Genomic DNA, 20468 nt, shown 5'->3' with positions numbered 1-20468 from the left:
GGGTTGACAGGGGCATCCTTTTCAGCAGCTGGTGATCACCTTTCACTTTCGCTGCCCTCTGGACTTCCCCTCTAGTCCGCAAAGCCCTCTGGGCTCTCTGCGCCCCGAAGGGTCCCCAAAACGTGGAATATTCGGGGTTTAGGAACAGAGACTGCTCTCTTTCCCCCACACCACTGCAATGACGCCACCGGAAGTTCCCTTTGATTTTCTTAATATCCCTTATGATGGAGAACTGAAAAGGAGGAAGTGATCAGGACGGAGGCATCCATACCCGAGACATGTAAAAAGGAAGGGTAAACCTTCACTCAGTCACAGCTACCAGCTAATATTTTGACCCCCACTTGTAGATGCTATTTTGATCTGAAGAAGACATGGCTTATTTTTTTTATTTGTTTATTTGTAAAATTTACTGGCCCTCCATCTTACCACAGGGTAACTTTGGGTATAATATTAAAAAGATAAAACTATTCAAAACGTATAGACAATATAGTTAAAAAACTGCAAAGATCCAAATACTCAGCCCTAACTAAAAGATGGAAAGAGAAGGATGAGAAGAGGGAAAGATGGGATTAACCACCCGCAATGTGCATTGGAGCCCCAGGTCAAGGGGCAGAGCCACATCTGGTTGGCTGTCTACTGGTTTCCATTTCAGGTGGAGAGAGAAGAGCCCTTCAGGCATGAACACTTCAGTTTTAATATAATACTCCAAATTACGTAAAAAAGAAGAAAATGTATTATTAATTTCAATTCTGTTCTCTAGCAGGCAGACAAACTGGTATCTCTCACATGGGATGAAGTCAGTTCTGACTTTTAAAACCTGGAATTTGCATTTCCCTGAGGCTGAAACCAGGTCATCTGGTCTGAGGCACGACAGCATCATTGACTTTGGGCCTTGACTATCATCTTTCTCCAGGAAGAAGAGTTTATGCTCTGGGTAGTTTTCTGGGAGGGTTTGGAAGTTGGGAACTGGATGTATTTGCAAGCGCTTTGTTTGCAAAATGTGTCTCCCATGGGATTCGACCAAGGTTGAATGCAAAATATTTCATTTAGGAGGTGCAAAGGTTGTACTTCAGATAGAATACAGAGATGGAGGAGGAGAAAATGAGAAATGAATATGAATGTAAGAATTGGAATGGATCTTAGTGTCCAAAATCATGCCCAGTGCAAATGGTCATCCAGCCTTTTTTTAAAGATACCCCAAGAAAGGGAGCCGGGCCCCTTTACAGTATCTGTTCCACTAGTGAACAGCTCTTCACATTAAGGTAAGTTTGCTGATGTTCAGCTGACCTCTACTTCCTTTTCTTTGCTTGACACTGTTTTCTTACTATTCAACAAAATGAAGTTTAATGTGGAGAAAAGTAAAGTTTTACATCTAGGTAGGAAAAATCAAAGATATAAGTACAAATTAGGCGAGAAAGCGGTAACTGAGAGAGGGACCTTGGAGTCCTAGTGGATGATCACTTGAACATGAGCCAGCAGTGTGCAGCTGATGCCAGAAAAGCTAATGCAATCCTGGGTTGTATAAACAGAGGCACAGAATCAAGATTACATGATGTATCAAACCCTAGTAAGGCCACACCTGGAATACTGCAACCAGTTTGGGTCACCATACCACAAAAAAGATGTTGAGACCTTGGAAAAAGTTCAGAGAAGAGCAACTAAGATGATCAAAGGCCTGGAGACTAAAACATATGACGGACAGCTGCAGGATTTGGGTTTGGCTGTTCCACAGAAAAGAAGAATTAGGGGTGACATGATAGCAGTATTCCAGTATTTGAGGGGCTTCCCCAAAGAAGAGGGGGTCAAATTATTCTCCAAAGCAGTGGAGGGCAGGACAAGAAACAATGGTTGGAAACTAACCAAAGAGAGAAGCAACCTGGAATTAAGGGGAAACTTCTTAACAGGGAGGACAATTAACCAGTGGAACAGCTGGCCTCCAGAAATCGTGGGTGCTCCAGCATTGGAGGTTCTTAAGTAGAAACTATACAGCCACTTATATGAAATAGTATAGGTTCTCCTGCTTAGCAGGACTAGAAGACCTCCAAGGTCTCTTCCAGCTCTATTCTATTACAAGATTCTTGTTTCTGGTCCTGATATCTGGAACAACTTGGGAAAATCTATCTTCTTATGCAATTGATGCGTAAAGCCAAAACTTTTGTTTATTTGCTTCTCTGAATGCCACTTCAGCATCTTTGCCAGAATCATCCAGCTGCATCTCTATTTCCTGTGTACATCATTCATAGAGTTTTAGAAATTTGCCCTCCAAGCCGTTCACACTTGTACCTTCCCATTCTGAGATGTCAACCTGCACCTTCTTTCATCCTCCGCTCCCACTAACTTGAACTTACTCCCAGCATCAGCTTAAGCCCAAATAAACCACTCTGTCAAATGTAATCAGGAAGGACTCAACCAGCCTGAGATTGGCTGTTGGAAAAGTTAACAGCATCCATTACATGAAAGATTTTAAGGACAATTCACAAGACGGCTTTACTGATCAAAAAGCAAAAGGTCGATTTTTGTCAAAATGTGCAGTTTTTAATGTCTGCTGCCAATGTGGTTGTGATGACATCATAAAAGGGAAGAGAAAAAAGGCAGGTCCCTGCTGAGTTTGCCTACAGGCAGGAAATAGGTGTGAAAAGAACAGTTCAACATCCCAGAGTCACGGAGATCCATGGTTACACAATCATTCCCTTCACATTCTAACTCTCCCTTTCCTTTCAGTCAGAAATTTATTTAGGGCTCCTACTAGGCAGGAGTAGATCTTGCCCCTTCTGAAGCCTTCCCAGGCCGGGAACTCCCCGAGCCTCAAACTTTCCTGCCAGGGCAGCCAGACCAAGGAAGCTTCCATCTCCACGGGCAGCCCCCCCTCCCACTCTTATTAATTTTATTTATTTATTTTTATTTATTTAATTTATTTATTTATTTGTCAAACACAACAGTATATATAAGTATAAGCATGAAATAACCATACGAATTGGATATAATGAAAGGGAACATTAGGACAGGAACGGTAGGACACTGGTGCTCTTATGCACGTCCCTTACAGACCTCTTAGGAATGGGGTGAGGTCAATAGTAGACAGTTTTTGGTTAAAGCTTTGGGGATTTTGGAAAGAGACCACAGAGTCAGGTAGTGCATTCCAAGCATTAACAACTCTGTTACTGAAGTCATATTTTCTACAATCAAGATTGGAGCGGTTCACATTAAGTTTAAATCTATTGTGTGCTCGTGTATTGTTGTGATTGCAGCTGAAGTAGTCTTTGACAGGAAGGACATTGTAACTGATGATTCTATGAGTTAAACTCAGGTCATGTCGAAGGCGGCAGAGTTCTAAATTTTCTAAACCCAGGATTTCAAGTCTGGTGGCATAAGGTATTTTGTTGTACTCAGAGGAGTGGAGAACTCTTCTTGTAAAATATTTCTGGACACGTTCAATTGTATTGATCTCAGAAATGTGGTATGGGTTCCAAACAGTCGAGTTGTATTCAAGAATTGGTCTAGCAAATGTTTTATATGCTCTGGTTAGTAGTGTAGTGTTTTTGAAGAAGAAGCTATGCAAGATTAGGTTTACAACTCTTAAAGCCTTTTTTGCAATGTAGTTGCAGTGGGCTTTGGCACTTAGATAATTTGATATGAAAACTCCAAGGTCTTTAACAGGGTGGGGGTCATCTGTAAGGTAATGTCCATCAAGCTTGTACTTAGTGTTTAGGTTCTTTTTTTCCAATATGTAAGACTGAGCATTTGCTGGTTGAGATTTGGAGTTGCCAAGTTTTAGACCAATCGTATACAAAGTCAAGGTCTTTTTGAAGGGTAGCTGTATTGTTGGTGGTGTTAAATAGTTTGACATCATCAGCAAAGAGAACACAATTACTTGTAATATGGTCAAAGAGATATATAATATGAAGAGTGTTGGTCCAAGAACGCTGCCTTGGGGAACGCCACTTTTGACAGGAACAGGATTTGATAGAGCATTGCCAATTTTGACCACTTGTTGTCTGTTTGACAGGAACGCTGTTATCCAATTGTGGAGGGTCCTGAGATGCTGTAGGATTTTAGTTTTAGGAGAAGTTTATCATGTACTACTGAGTCAAAAGCTTTACAGAAGTCTATGTAAATTGCATCTATTGCTTTGTCTTGATCAATATTTGTAGTATATATATTTTTGCAGTGGAGAAGTTGTAAATTACATGATAAATTTTTTCTGAAACCAAATTGTTTATTAGAGAGTAGGTTGTTTTTTTCAAGGTGGAGGGTGATGGATTGGTTGAAGATTGATTCCATTACTTTGCAGGTGATACAGCATAAAGAGATTGGCCTGTAATTTTCAACTAGGCTGGGGTCTCCATTTTTGAAGACAGGGATGACCGTGACTAGTGTCCATAGTTTGGGAAGGGAGCTGGTCCTGAAAGATTTTTCAAAGATTATGCTTAGGGGTTTGCTATAACAATGGAAAGCTTTTTTAAGAAGTATGCACATAGACCATCAGGTCCAATAGATAGAGATGGTTTCAGTCTGCGAAGGGCCTTTTCAACATTATTTTCTGTGAAATCTATTTGTGTTAGATCGTTGTAATCATTGTTGGTACGACTGGGGAATTTTGGGTATGAGTCATTACTGTTAACAAAGACTGAGCTGAAGAATGTGTTAAAGAGGTTTGCCTTGCAGGAGGGCTTTGAAGGAAGATGTGCTTCATTGCAGGCCTTTGGCTACTTGCCAATTGATAAATCAGAACAAAATATTTATTTAACAATAATGACTGCAGTTGCAAAGAGGCTATAACTCTTTTTGTTATAGGAAGATACCGATTTGTATCCATTTTTTCAGCTTAAAGGGCACTTAAGGCAACTGGCAGAAAAGCAACATCACATTTAAAGACCCCAAAATGCAAGTTGAGTGTAGTATGAAATAGCACAGAATTAAAAGAGGAGAAAAATAGCAGTTAAAGAGGGACTCCAAATAACTTCCTTTCCCCACCCTTGAGGGTTCATCTGGCTTGAGGAAGAGCAGACAAGACACTAAACAAGATATATGCCAGCTCTGCCATCTTCGCTACGCACTGCTAAGTTTGCTGGCAGTGGGGGCAGAGGAAGGTAGGGAAGTTATGCAGGTGGCGTGAATGGTTTCTATGGATAGAATATGTCCTAAAGATATTAATGAAGGAATAACAGACATGGAACAAATCTTTATTTGATAAGATAGAGTACCAAAAACAAAACTACAAATGATAGGCTACAGACTGAGCTGGAAAAGGATCCTTTGTTGCACATAGAAAAGAAACTAGTTGATTTAAAAAAAAAATACAAATGATAAACCAAGAATAGAGTAGAGTAGAGTAGAGTAGAGTAGAGTAGAGTAGAGTAGAGTAGAGTAGAGTAGCGTAGGGTAGGGTAGAGTAGGGTAGGATAGGTTTCTTTATTGGCCAAGTGTGAGCGGAGACACAAGGAATTTATCTTTGGTGCATATGCTCTCAGTGTACATAAAAAGACAAGATACACTTGTCAAGAATCACAGGGCACAACACCCAGTGACAGTCATATGGTACAATAAGCAATCAAATCATACTAAGAAACAACCAATATAAATTGCAAGGATACAAGCAACAAAGTTACAGTCATGCAGTCACAAGTGGGAGGAGATGGGCAGCAGGAACGATGAGAAGACCAATAGCAATAGTAATGCAGCCTAATGTGAATAGTTTGACAGTGTTGAAGGAATTATTTGTTTAGCAGAGTGATGGCATTCCGGAAAAAACTGTTCTTGTGTCTAGTTGTTCTAGTGTGCAGTGCTCTATAGCATCGTTTTGAGGGTAGGAGTTGAAACAGGTTATGTCCAGGATGTGAGGGGTCTGTAAATATTTTCACGGCCCTCTTTTTGACTTGTGCCGTATATAGGTCCTCAATGGAAGGCAGGTTGGTAGCCATTGTTTGTTCTGCAGTTCTAATTATCCTCTGAAATCTGTGTCTGTCTTGTTCGGTTGCAGAACCAAACCAAACAGTTATAGAGGTGCAAATGACAGACTCAATCATTCCTCTATAGAACTGGATCAGTAGCTCCTTGGACAATTTGAGCTTCCTGAATTGCCGCAGAAAGAACATTCTTTGCTGTCCTTTTCCGATGATGTTTTTGATGTTAGGTGTCCATTTTAGGTCTTGAGATATGATAGAAACTAGAAATTTGAAGGTCTCTACTGTTGACACTGTGTTGTCTAATATTGTAAGAGGTGGTAGTGTAGGAGGGCTTCTCCTAAAATCTACTACCATTTTTAGGGTTTTGAGTGTGTTCAGTTCCAGATTGTTCCAGTGGCACCACGAGGCTAGTCGTTCAACTCCTGTCTGTATGCGGATTCATCATTGTCTCAAATGAGACCAATCACTGTTGTATCATCTGTGAACTTCAGTAGTTTAACAGACGGATCGTTTGATATGCAGTCATTGGTATACAGAGAGAAGAGAAATGAAGAAAGCACACATCTTTCGGGGGTGGGGGGCTGTGCTAATTATGCAGGTAACTGATGTGATTTTGCTTAGCTTCACCTGCTGCTTCCTGTCTGTTAGGAAAAATAACTCTTCAGCTCTTATAAGGTTAGGCATACACCTCTTCTTCCAATATATTATCTCTTTTTTATAAACAAATCCAGAAAACATCAACTTTTCATTCTTAGTGCCAGCAAAAAATCCAGAAGGGGTTGCCAGGAAAGAAGGAGTGGGAGGGGAGGGAGAAGAGGAAGGAGGAGGAGGTCTTATTTTAACCTTAATCAAACTTATATTCCTTCCTTTTATTTCTAAAAGTCTGAAATCTTAATCAATTCAGTACTGTTGTAGGCTTTGTTTGGGCTTCAATTCTTTATCCCATCACACAAATTTCTTCAAGGCTTTAATAAGCCTGTTTTGTAGATCCAATAAGAAAATTTTTTACAGATCATTTCCGTTTTTTTCCTTTTTTTCCTCTCTATCTCTAGGTTTAGTTTATATTAGTTTTTACTATAATCAAAAGAATTAATAAAATCATATTTTAAAAATATGGAGCTTCCAATTGTGGCCCAAAGGTATGACATGTGAACCAAAATATATGGTGAATCCCATTTTCCCTTTGAAGCACAGCCATACCACTTGATCACAATTCTTGTCTTGCAGCCCTTGCTGGTCAAGCCAAAAATAGCTATTTTTCCTTGTGCCCCATCAGTTACTCTTCCTGCAGAGAAAGGACAAGTGATTTCTTCTCTCCTAGGGAAAATCTCTGCTGAAATTTATCCAAGGACTTTTCTTTCCTGCTGGCCCCAACCTGAAACGCTGCTGTTGTGTTCAGCTTCTTCTGAATGGAACCACTTATGCTGGAATTGATCCAATTCCCAACTCAAAGCAGCTTGCAGGACTTTGTTGTGCTTCCACGGGACGTTAGTGATGTTTTGGTCCCAAAATAGGAGCCACACTGGAAGATCAAGATGGAAGGCAAAGCTCTGTCCCCCCAAGAGAGCCTCGACAACCAGCTGATTTTCCCACCAAAGGTGTTTATTGGTGGCTCTGCTCCCCAGGGGAAACTAGGAAGGTCTGTGTGTTTTATTACCTGTCCCCCGGGAGGGTCACAGGTTGGTGACTGTAATAACGCTTTCATGCGCATAGTTATCTGTGTGTCAGGGGGCTGTGTAAATGAATAAATAAATATTTAAATGCTCCTTTTTAGCTCTCTGCAAAAGCTACTTTCTCAGTTATCACTGATGAGGGCAACGTTTCAGAGGTGGGATCAGCAAGCAGAATGCTATTCAAAGAAGCAAAGTAGTCAAGTAGAACTTTTGATTGACCTTCAAGTAGGTCAATCAAATGTAAAAATCGGTTTCAGGAACTGCTTTGAGATTTGATCAAGATCGGGAGCGAATCCATTGACAGACTGTCCAAAGACAGCCGCAGCTCTCTTATTTTCTTTGTCACAACAGTATACACAAACAATTGTCATAGATAAAACAACATGTCTTGAAGAATATATATATATATATATGAGTAAAAAATATGCATCAACTATATTAATTTGATATAATGAAGGGAACAATAGGACAGGAACGGTAGGCACGTTTGTGCTCTTCCAACAGGAAAGCCATCAAGTATCGTTGGTACAAAACAACAGAAGAAAACAAGAGATTACTATCTATCTTTCCTATCCTATCATTAGTTCTTTAATTTTTAAAAGTTGTTCTGGGCTTTGGGATTTGCACATTCATAAGCAAGAGATTTAGAAGTTCTGATATGTTTAGGAGTGTATTAATTAATTCATTATCTCTAAAAAAACCACATACCACACATTTCTGTGGTAAAGGCTGCAAAAATAGATTAAGTGGATTAAAATAAGTTTCAAAATCTATGAATAATTAAACTAGAAATAATAATAGCAACATAACCACAAAAATGCCAATGAGAGCTATGGCAACTAACGATAATCAGGTATAACTGCAGTTAAAAGCAGGTACCTGCGAAGGAGGAGTTAGAGAAGTCAGGATGGACTAAGTGATTGAAGCCCCAGCTTTTGTCAAGCAGTCACGGTCACCTCCTTGGCCTTTTCTGCCTCCCCTCCCCCTCCAAGGATGTACCCAGTTAAAAGCTTTAGTAAAGGCAATCGATTAAGTCTGACATTCAACCTTTCCCATTAGGTACTTACTAGATACGCTGGACAACAACCTTGCATGTGGCCAACCAGAATAATCTGATTCTGAATTGCTGGCCAAAGAAATAGCAAAATAGTTGCAGCAAGAGAAGAGTTGTGGAGGGTGTGAATTCTCAGAAACTGAGCCTTACAACAGAACAGGGCCGGCAAGACTTTGCAAAAGTGACTTGGTGGTGGCAAGCTGGCTGCCCCGCATTGCCTCATTCTGATCCAGGTGCCCTGGAATTTCCTGAGGAGACATTCTTGAACTATCCGGGTTCTCGTTTGTTCCAGTGCAGCACAGTCACACGGGGGCTCTAACCCGAGCAATGTTCTGTCTTAACCGAGCACCTAAAAGCCCCCCCCCCCCCGGCAACCAAACTGGATATTACTTGAGATAAGACGGGCAGCCTATAAGTTTCATCAATAAATAATATTGCATCCTTCACGGTCAAAAACTACAGAGCAGCAATTACATTTTTTATGAAGGGAAGGCAAAAGTGAGGAGGAAGAGAGGGCCCAGCAAAAGCCCCTTCCTTGGCCTTCTTTTCGGCTACCCTTCCATCCTCGTCTCCCTGGGAGCAGCAGCCGAAGAGAGGAAAGGGAGCCGGTCAGGCTGGGAGCACGTGGAACAGACCCTTTGCTGAAACCAGCCAATCTGGCTCAGGAGTTCTCTTGGCTCTTTCCAGACACAGGAAAGGAAAACACTCAAACTCTAGGATGCTTCGTTCTATATTAGGCCACAAGTTTTAATGAACATTTACCACATGAGTCCTTCAAAATGAGAAGGAGTTAATAATCAGGCAGTACTTTTAAAAAGCTCTATTTTAACAGAGATAAGAACCACCAGCAAGTTATGGGGTTGCTAATAAGACATCGGTCTTGGAAGTCGTGGTGACATGACACCTACAATCTCAAATAGGAGTGACTTTCTCATTATCCTTATTCACAATTTCAGGAATAGGATCTAAAAAATATAATTTAACTGAAATTGAAATGACAGTTTGAGAAAAGCAGTGGTTTGGGAATGTAAGACTGACAGAACGAACATCTTCCATGCAATGTTATCCTTTCAAAATGGATGGCAATTCTTGGTCTTTCTAACAGTTTAAACAATTTGGCTCCAGCCGCTTTCTTTGGAGAGCTGGAGGCAGGAGGAGAAAGAGCTTGTTTGAATGTGGATGGTGAAGCAGGTATGCTTAGAGCTCTTCCCCCCTTCTACATTTCTTCCCCTCTTTTATATGACTGAATAATTAAAATAGTATTAGAAGTTTTGAAGTTCAGGAGCAACTCAGGAGCAAGTCTAGGAGCCCTCCTGGACTTGCTGGTTCTACCTTGCTTAGAATTGAATTGCTCTAGTACACATTTCTTCATTAATTGGTGGGATAGGTTTTCATTCATAAACCACAGTTATGCATATCAAGTTCTGTAAAATAGGAATAAATAGAAATTAAATGCTTCATTAGATTATTACGTCCCAATTTTTCAATGCAGTTGCAACCAAGTCAAAAACTAAAATATTCTGAATTTGCCTGGATGAACTGACAACCTCTTTATTCTCGTAAACCAGAAAAGAAAGCCCAGAGTGTCGTCTGATCTTTTTGTCTGTTTCTTTTCAATAAAGAAGGATCATATAATGTATGGATCGAAAGGCATCTTAAATCCTGCTTGCATTACTGGAATACGCTCCTCATGGGGCTGCCCTTGAAGAGTCTTTGGAAGCTTCACCTGGTGCCAAATGCAGCGGAAGGAGCTATGATGGGTGCCAGTTGCTTGGCACATGTCACACCTCTACTCCACAGGCCACACAGGCTGCTTCTGGATACAATGCAAGGTGCTGGTGTTATCTTTCAAGCTTCTCATGGCTTGGGGCCAAGCTACCTATGGGGCCTTCTCCCTCCAGCAGCATCTCCCCATCCTGTTAGATCCAGCAGGATATGCTCTGGGTCCAATCTCCTATCGGCTTTTTATTGTAGCGCCTGGTGTCTGGGGATGTTGTGTCTCGCCCAATCTCACCACAGCCGGGGCCTTCTTATCTGCTTCCGAACACGGAGGAATGTTCTACTTTGCCTCCCGGCCCCAGCCCTGGCTCCATGCCCAGACAGGCTGAAGAGGAGGAAATATCTCCAGCCCCCAGCTCTGGCTCCATGCCCAGGCAAACGGAGCAACTAGACCCCTCCCCCTCCTCCACAGCATGTGAGCCTGAGGGAGGTCTATTGCCAACAGCTGCTGACTGGAGTGACCCTCGCGTCAGAAGACTTGATAGGCGGAGGCAACAGAAGGAAGGGAGGGGCAGGCCTGGATAAGTGCTGAGTCATGGAGCCACACCCCATGGCCTATATAAAGGATCTGCTTTCTGGCATTCTCTGAGTCAGGTAAAGTCTAAACATATCTTGCTGAAGTCACTTTCTGGTCTCCTGCCTGCCCTGAGGACTTTGCTAGGACTTTGGCAGAGCTGCAGAGGCACACCTGATTCGGATTTCCCTGACCCGGCCGTCAGCGGAGGAGTGGGACACGACAGGGGATTAGAGGGACCCCATCCCTGTTGGCCTTCCATACGGCCTTGAAATCTTGGCTTTGTGCCAGAGTCTGGGTCCTGGCGGCATGATGGAGCCCGTCCGCTAGCCATATTGAAGGCTGGGCTGATGTTTTGTCATTTTTTCTATGGCTGCTGGATGTCTTCTGTTTTTTGTATATTTTTAGAAATCTTTGTTCATATTGTTAGTTGCCCCGAGTCAAGCCTTTGAGATGGGAAGCCATAGAAATTTACTAAACAAATGTCATGTCATGCAACTTCTGATCTGATTCAGCCATCCAGGACAGTCAGCCCCAGTCTGAAAACTTCCAATCAGGTGGAGTCTATCATGACTCTAGGCTGGCTATTCCTCCATTGCCCCCAACATCTCATGCAGAGCTTGAGCCCCACCCCCACCCCCCGGCTTCCTCCCTGGTTGTCCAGGAGACTGGACTCTAACTCCATGGTCCTTCTTGGCAAGCCAAAGAGCTCCCTCCCAATTTGTGTAGCCAGGCCTCTGCTTTTCTCATTTTTCTTCTCCTGGAGATTATTCATGGCTGTCTTTTTTCCCGGTTCTTCCTTCCCTCGTGGTTCTGAACATCCTTTAGAAGTTCCAGCCAGCTATGATGATGTTTTTTTTCAGAGTCTGTTAATTCCTGCCATCCCAAAGTCCACTGACTTGTCTCAGCTTTTCCTCATCGATTTCTTTTTTTACTCCAACATAGGCAGATTTTGTTCCCCAAGATACCTGACTCTTCCAATTCATCAGCCTGTTCCCTCTCATTTGCAGGATTTGGTACTAGACAGCCTGACTGCCTTGTCTCTTCTACTGACTGAAAAAATTCTCACCACCAAGAGAGACCAGAAGTCTCTTGGACTTCTCTTTCCTAGCAGTTTCCGAATTGGTGCCATTCCTAGTGGGTTAGCCAAGAGTCTTGATCTCGTAAGAAATTCCAAGGTTGATTTAGAAAGACACCTTCTGATCCCCTTCTGCTTTGGCAGGCGACCTGTACCAAATTCCCACAACAGAATCCTTTTCATTTCCTTCTCTTTAATGTCACCCAGATGCCTTCAACTTGAATTCCATAATCAGGGACCTGATTTTCTATATAGGCATATGACATTTTACACCGAAAACTATTCCCCTTTGTTTCAGTTGGGTCTATTTGCTTTGAACAAGTCATAGCCCTGCATTCTACTCTAACATCTCAGCAGGCTTCCACCATGCCTACCCATCATACTTGTCCCATTCACTTTCCCACCTGAAGATCTCTAGTTCCTCTGTTTTGTCTGCAGATATTTTGTCTGTTTTGGTGATTGATCTTGTACAGGGAGGGTTACTGCCTCCCTGCTGTCATCTGCTGAAGATTTCTAAGTAAGTTTTCCATTTCATTCCTCTGCCATTATTATCTGCAGTTTTGGTTCTAATGCCCAGCCTTCCTCTACTGACATCTGGGCTGCTGCCTCCTTTCAATTTATTTTAAAATCTTCTCTAAACCCTGCAAGGCTTTTGCTAAGGATATTTTCCCTTCTCTTATGGGTTCTAGCACATTCTTGTCAAGGAATCCCTTATACTGGCGACGGAGGTCAGGGTTTAGGACTTTCTCCATGGGACATTCCTTGCCTGTTTTTTCTTTCCAGGGTCCTGATTTTCCTTCCCTGCCTGTGGAGGACAAGCAGGGAGGATTAGTACCTCTCCAGCTGGTCCACCTGCCTGCCCAGGCTTATACAGTCGCTGGGAATATTCTGAAGAGTTTTTATCTTTTAGCAATCTTGTTTAACTGGATCAGAACACACATGAATCGGCCGATATCAATTTGATGAGTTTAGATCATCTTTTCTCCATATCCATCAGGAAGAGGGTTGTTTCTTATGCTCTTCTGTTTCTTGTGTCAGTAAATTTCTCGCCCGTATCACTTTACCTCCTCGGTGGAAAGCCTGGCTTTGTTGGTGGCTGAAGCACGTCCTTTCCATTGTATTTTGAGAAACTGGTATAAAAGACTCCCTCTCAGCTGGTTGGAGCTGTTTTTCCACATTCAGCTGGTTGGCTCCCGTGATGCAGTCTTTCTCCTACTTTAGCCACTCTTTCTTGCTGTGCCTTTCAATGCTCACCAGAGTATTTTTCCCCACCTCTTCTCCCCTTGTCCTGGGCAGCGGACTCTGCCCCGCCAGCCTTCAGGTCTGAAATCTTATGGAACAAAGGTGGCCTTCCATTGGTTCACCTTTTCCTCCAGCATGGCAACCAGCTTTCATCTGCAACGGATGTAATTAGCATATTCTTCTGAGGGGACTCTGTGCTGGGATCCATATGACAGGATGGCTTCCCATATGGCAAGGCAGCTTCCCCAGAAGAAGGTCCTGCATACGTGTTCAACAAGAGTTCAACAACATTATTCCCAGTTAGCGTGTCCGTGTCCACAGAACGATGAGGGTGTGTGTGACAGGGATGATGCGATGATCACTATCCAAAATAGATGGAGACCCTCTTGAGGAAGAGGCATTTAATGAAAGGAGGTAGAATTCTACTACCAAAAACAAACATTGTTCTTTTAATTACCTTAATTTGTATTTCAGCAGGTATTTGGAGACTTAACAATCAATTAAGGTGGTAGAATTTCTTTCTTTTATGAATACGACTTGCTTAAGTGTGCACACAGAGACAGGCATATGTACAAATTGAACATTGGTGGGAAAAGTGAAATTAATGAAACTGATAACTCCTATGGAGCTTTCATGAAAATCAGGAGAAATTAGAATTGGCAATACTTTATAAGCAGGACTGAGGTGACGCTGAAAAAGGAAGTAGATGCCTCTTGCATCCTACAAATTAATCAGTCAGAACCAGAATACTCCTTCATTTAGTCATTCAGAAAAATTATCCAAATCTACTATTTGTGCCTAATGAAAGTATGTAAACCTCCAGGCTTCATTTGAAGGGGAAATTAGAGACAGGAAGCTGTTCTGGAGGAAGCACCGAGCTAACAGGCCTCCAAGTTGAGGGGAGGGGCTGATCAGCAGTTATCAGAAACGTTTAGCTGCAGGTATTGCTGTCTGGGAGGGGTGGGAGGCAGACCAGTTACTGAAAGCAGAGATGGAGACAAACTTTTGCCACACATAAATACATCGCTTTGGATCGTTTTCCTCGATCAATCAGTGAATGTTTTTGACTCATTAGTTTAATTTGGTTTTCTTTATCTAGTTTTGGTACTTGCAGAAATATTGAAAATTCAAAAGGTTCACAAACTTTAAGCACCATTGTATTTGGCACTTAAATTTCGATCTCCAGCTTCCTGGTTATGCCTTATTAGTGCATTTTTGTCCTGATATTGTCCATGAATCCAGAGCAATAATCTAGAGAGGCTTCTGGAGGCCCAGGTCATCGGGGGGGGGGGGGGGGTAGGAGCCCCCACTCCGTGGCGGTTCAAACTTCTCTTCATAGCCCTAAAGCTCAGGCTCTAAAGGTAAGAACACTTGTTGTAAACACAAAACCTTTTGGGGTGGTGGAATTTTGTGGGCATTACAAAATTCTCATAAGGAGAGTTGCCTAATCATAAAAGGTTTCATCCCCAACTGTCCTTTTATCTGAAACTATCTTTGCCTCCTCCGCCAAGGTCTGCTCTGCAGGAAGCTTTTTCCTCTTGTCTTTCCCAGGCACTGGCATGCCCCCTTTCCTGAGGAATATCTGGGAGAATAAAATATACTGTGCTTACCTTCACAGCAGTCCAGGTTTCTGAACACACTACCTGACTCTGTGGTCTCTTCTCAAAATCCCAAAAGCTTTAATCAAAAACTGTCTACTATTGACCTCACCCCATTCCTAAGCGGACTGTAAGGGGCGTGCATAAGAGCACAAAAGTGCCTACCATTCCTGTCCTATTATTTCCTTTCATTAGATCAAATTAATATAGTTATTGCATACTTTTGCTCATATATATGCTTATATGATGTGTTGTTGTTTTATGTTGATGCTTGTGTATACTGTTGTGACAAAATAAAATAAAAAAATACTGAACCCAGGGGGGAGAAGGCCTGTGGGGTCCCCATTACCTGGCCCGATTCAAGGCAATTCAGAGCCATGGGTGATGCGAGGGGTTTTGTGTGGTCTCCGGGTCCTTGAAGCTTCCTGGGACAGGGTCACCTTGTGCACTTTATGCAACACGAACTGTTTCAGGTGCATCGCTTGAGTCTTTTAGACAAAGACTGGAATAGAACTATCAGCTGCCCCTATTACATTTTGATTTGCTTGCATGTGGTGCATAAAGAAAAGGCCATTTGGAAAGAATCAGAAGGCTAAGCTCTCACGGAGCTGTCTGAAACATATTTTCTCCGGGAGCATCTTGTTCTTTAAGTTCCTTCAATATTTTGAAAAACTGGATTCTTTCATTTGTTCTATAGAACGGTGGTATGGGATTTTTCTTTTGCTTTTCTTTTACACTGATGGATTTCTTATGTATGATTTTCCCCTGCAACTGGCTTTTTACCCATTATTTTGACAGCAGACAATGGAAGAAAACAACAAAATTTAATTTCAAAGAATATGCACGATAATGGAAGAAGGAACTCTGTGTAATATTTGAACGGAAACATTTTTCTTATTTTGCATAAGAAACTGAAGCTGAGGACAAATCAATCAATCAAGTCAAAATAAGCCTCAAATAAGAAATGCTGGGCAGCAAAGAAACCTTTAGTAAAGCTGGACCTTCTCTGGCCAGAGAGAGGGAGGCAAGGACTCCGGGGAGTGTGGAAACAAGAGGCAGACCAAGCCCTGCATGGCAGCCGGCATTTCTCAGCACAATCCTGGCCAAGTGGGGGTGGGTGGGTTTGCATGGCTGCTCTCGGGGTGACAATCTTTCTAGGCTCAAGGACACATTTTGATTTTTGAGAGCCTTTTTATTATTATTTTTCAAAATACCAACAGGACCTATGTGAAGCCAAGAAATATAAATAGGCAATAGATCCCTTGGCCCTTTCTTTGCATTTAAAAATGTTAAGTCTAATGTCAGCAGGAACCTGACGGATACCAAGGAATGTATCCACGCCACGTACCCTCAGTCAGGTTTCCTTGAGATAAATGCAACCCCTCATGGACCATTGCATGCAGTTTTTGTGGCAATAGCAAAGCAGGGGGTTGGACTAGAAAACCTCCAAGGTCCCTTCAAACCTTATTAGTCTATGTTCTATGTTAGCTATCACCTTCTTCCATGAAGTTTTTTCAATCTCCAGTCTAGCCTTCAGCTCTAAGATTGCCGGAAAGCCTCCTCCCCCAGTGCCTCTACCACCTGAGACCCTCCCCTTACCATCCTGATAAGGCTGGATGGGGGTGCACAAAAGTGCCTCTTACCTGGTAAGGCTTTTGCCCATTTCACCACATGTACCAGGTGCCTCTCTCCAAGTTCATTCAAACTGGTCAGAAGGGAGCCAAAGGAGTCGGGCTGGTTATTGTCATGCCCTGCGCAAACCACGCCAGGCTCAATCGCTTCCAGGACATTGAGGAAGATAGGCTGGCATTCCAGGCCATCAAGGTGTGCTATGGGCATTTTCGTGGCTTGATCCTCAGTGGGGCTCGATGGCCCTGCTGTCTCCCCTTCTTCTTGCATCTTCAGGTTACCCAATTTCTTTAACTTGCGGGCTGAAAGGGAAAAAAGGGTTTCTAAGAAAACTTTCCGTAACAGGTTGACAGTTTATACGATGAGTGGGCACATCATTAAAAGAGGAAAAGTTTATGGAGGCTTCTTTCATATAACTAAACCTTATAAACCTGCTGCTCTCGGGCACTATTGCTGATACTCTGGGGGAGCCACCAGAACACCAATGGGGCCCCCCTGGATTCCTTTGGCCAGCAGCCCAGGCAGAGAGGGAGCACGACAGAATTTTAAGGCAGCCAGGCAGTCGTGGAAACATACTGCCAAGAAATAAGAAATAACTTTGTAAGATTTTCATGAACATCGAGAGTCTAATTGTCTCACACAAGGTTTCACAGTGCAGGCTTGCACAAATTTGTAAGGAACATTTTTAGTGTTTACAAAAATTAATGTGTTAGGATTTGAGCAAACCATTTGGGAATGATAAGACATCATGATGGTGGTGGCTGCCCCTAAAATGCTGCTGTTGTGTTTGTGACAAGATGGAATTATGTTCCTCTTAATGCTTCTCGATATTCAGTACTGACTGCTGATGTTCACATTACAATTATATGGAATTTTCCCCAATGCCCAGAGCAGCAATGTAGCCTGACTATATGGCTGCAGGAATGTAACAGGAATTTTTCATCATTATTCTTTTATATTTCTGAATAACTAAGAGTTCTGACCACCGTTCTTCCAAATAAAAGAGCATATTGTATAAATTTTTGATCTGATCCTAGAAGAGTAGATATGCTCTCTACAAGGTAAAGGGTGGCCCCCTTTTTATGTGGCCAGGGTCTCCATGCTCAAGGGCAAAATGCAGCAATAGTCTTTGATGACCTACCCTGCCCCAAAATCTTGTCAGATGTCTTAGGAGAATTCTCATTAATTCTGGAAGCCTATGTCATTTTTAAAAATTAAATGATGTATTTTAAAAGATTAATTTGGGGACTCCATGGAAGCCACTTGGAGGCTGTGAATTCTATTGCTGCTCCTCGTCACAATGGAAACCACCAAGACTGGGCAAAAAGGGAGGCTCAGCTATTGCAACAGCACAGAGGGGGCCTTGTTCCCCTTGTTCCCCCTCCCCCATCCACTCAGTACAGATCAGTTCTCCATTTCATACTATAGTTTATACTAAGGTCTAGTAATATTTCTTAATATTCAAATGGGATCAGAGATAACTTAGATCCAGAGGAACCGGAACCGCTGTGGCGATACTGGCTGGGAAATAGTGAAGCTGCGACGAGCTTTCCGAAAACCCAGCCCAACCGCTGTTGGGGGGTCTTTGGACCGGAACCGTCTTGGAGGGATGGGGGAGAAAGAGAGGCACCTTGGAAGATCAACAGGAACAGGCAAGTTCCTTGAAGGGTCAGAGGCAGCTCTTTGATCTGGCGGCTGGGGTTGCGGCCTTTGAAATGACCGCTACAAGCTGGGGCAACTGGACTAAGAATTGTGCAGGAGCGTTATTGGTTGAGTGATTGGCCAACTCACAGGTAAGAAGAAAAACTTTCTAAAGCTTAAAAGAGGTCCTAACCTGATATAAGCGGCTAATTGGCACTTGGGAATTCAAAGTGAAGGAGAAAAAACAACAAAAAAAACAAAAACAAAAAAACAAAAAAACAAAAAGGAACTTTAAAATCAAAGCCATAAAAGGAAAACCTTCCACCTGGATTTAGAACTGGACTTGGAAGAAATTAAAAACAATATAAGAAAAAAAAACTGAGGGAAGCATTCTTTAACAATAAAAGGAATTAACTGAAGAAGAGAAAGTACTGCCTTTGTGGATCTACAACTGATATTCTGTTGCCTGGGGACTTGTGAATTGGAGAGTGTCATCTGCTGGTGAAAAAGAAATGTTGTAATAAGACTCATATCACTGTGGTAAGCTTTTGAAGGAGTATTTGTTTAAACAGCTGGAGCACGATTTCAAAAAGAAGTGGAAAGAATAAAGTCTCAAACTGGAATGGCTTAAATGAATATTTGAACTGACACTATTTGGAAAGAAAAAAGAAAAAAGAGATATTATATGGACTTTAATTTGAATTATACATAAACTAAAATAATAATAAAATTTTAAAAACCTTTTCTCTTTGAATTGATAACATGGAGAGTTGGGAATTAAGGGAGATGTTTCAGAAGGTGCGAGAAGTGTTTAAGGGAAATAAAGAAGCGGAGGACTGGTTAGAATGCAAAAAAAGACGAAAGAAAGTATGCGCGAGAAGCAAGTACAAAATGTTAGAAATAAAATAATTGAAGATAAAAATATAGGTGATTACATCAGGATTGACAGTAATGAAATAAAATGGATAAGGGGGAATATCTCTCAAAAAAGAAGAGAAGAGAAGGAAATGGGAAAAGATTGAGAGGGAGAATTAAAAGGGTAACAATCTTAAAAACTAGAGAAAGGATGCAGGAAGGAAGATACAATAAATACAAAAAGAAAAAGAAAAAGAAGGAAATAAGAGAATGGGAGAAAGGGAGGGAAATATTAAGAAATGGAATTTTGAAGAGACTAAAAGAAAATGGTTAAAAGGGGAAGAAAAAAGGATAGTAGAAAGGGAATTAAAGCATTAATATGTTGATTTAAGGGAATGGTATTAGTAGTAGAAATTGTACGCAAGAAATAAATTAGAAGAAATATATAGATTATTGTAAAAGGGAATAATTAATTGAAATTAAGATACAAAATTGAAATGTTAGTAAATGATGTAAGTAAGGATGAAATGAAATGTATGTAAGAAGCAAAAAAGAAAGAAATATATTGTTTAATGTAAAATAGATCAGCAGATGCAATGTGAAAGATAGAATGGTTTATATATGAAAATAACTGAAAGTGAGATATAAAATTGAAATGCTAATAAAAGAGAAGAAGAATCATTGATGTGGGAATAAGAAATTAGGAATTAAAGAAAATAAGAGGTGGAAGGTTAACTTAGTTAAAAGGTTTTAAGGTAAAAATGAAATAAGTTGAAATACATTAATAATCAAAAGATATGATGGGAATTTTGAGAAATGCATTCAATAAATGGAGGAAAAATCGGAGTTGCCTGGACACCATAGTGAAAAATACTGAATTGAAAATGAATACAGCAATAGAGAGAGATGGAAGAAGAAGTAGGGAGATGGAAGGAAGGGAGAAGGAAAGAGAGGAATAGAAGACAGGGAAGAGGGGAGGAAGAAAGGGAGGGGAAATAAGAGTAGGAGAGAAGGTTAGACAAGGAGGAAGAAAGGAGGAGGGGGAGAAAGGATGGGGAAGTAGAGGAGTAGGAGAGGAGGGCAGAAGAGAGGAGGAAGGATAAAAGAAGGGAGGGAGAGGAAAGAGGAAAGAAAGAGAAGAAAGATTGCTGTAAAACAAAAAAGCTGAAATGGAAGAAAGGCAACCCCAAACATGTTTAAATGTGTCAGGATAAAGAATGAATTATCAAAAAAATTGAAAGAGAATATATATGACTAAAAATGGAGAAATTAGAACTTGAGGGCGAAAGAAGTTGTTTATATAAATAAGCATAGAAATATTAAGATATGATTCAAATTATGGAAAAAGAATATTTTGGCAGAAATTGTAACTAAGTAAAATGTAATTGGATATGACAAGTTGTATAAGATACGATATGGCCAATACTCTGTTCACAAAATGTGTGGGTGTGTGTGAAGAAAACAAAATCAATAAAACTTGATTCAAAAAAAAAGAAGGA

General features: G+C 41.4%; 1 protein-coding gene across 2 annotated transcripts in view; it reads right to left on the bottom strand.

Annotated features, from left to right (window-relative positions):
- The window catches only part of AR (androgen receptor), a 215305-nt gene that overhangs the window by 41415 nt on the left and 153422 nt on the right, over nucleotides 1-20468 (bottom strand). For both annotated transcript variants that reach the window (XR_009156682.1, XM_058196667.1), the window contains exon 4: nucleotides 16488-16775. Coding sequence is in view for 1 of the 2 variants with exons in the window: in XM_058196667.1 (XP_058052650.1) it covers nucleotides 16488-16775 (288 nt within the window). In the remaining variant the exon portion in view is untranslated. The remainder of the gene's footprint in view (nucleotides 1-16487; nucleotides 16776-20468) is intronic.

The sequence above is a fragment of the Ahaetulla prasina genome, chromosome 11, assembly GCF_028640845.1.
Source record: "Ahaetulla prasina isolate Xishuangbanna chromosome 11, ASM2864084v1, whole genome shotgun sequence".
Lineage (NCBI taxonomy): Eukaryota > Metazoa > Chordata > Lepidosauria > Squamata > Colubridae > Ahaetulla > Ahaetulla prasina.
This window is presented reverse-complemented; position numbering and strand designations above follow the sequence as displayed.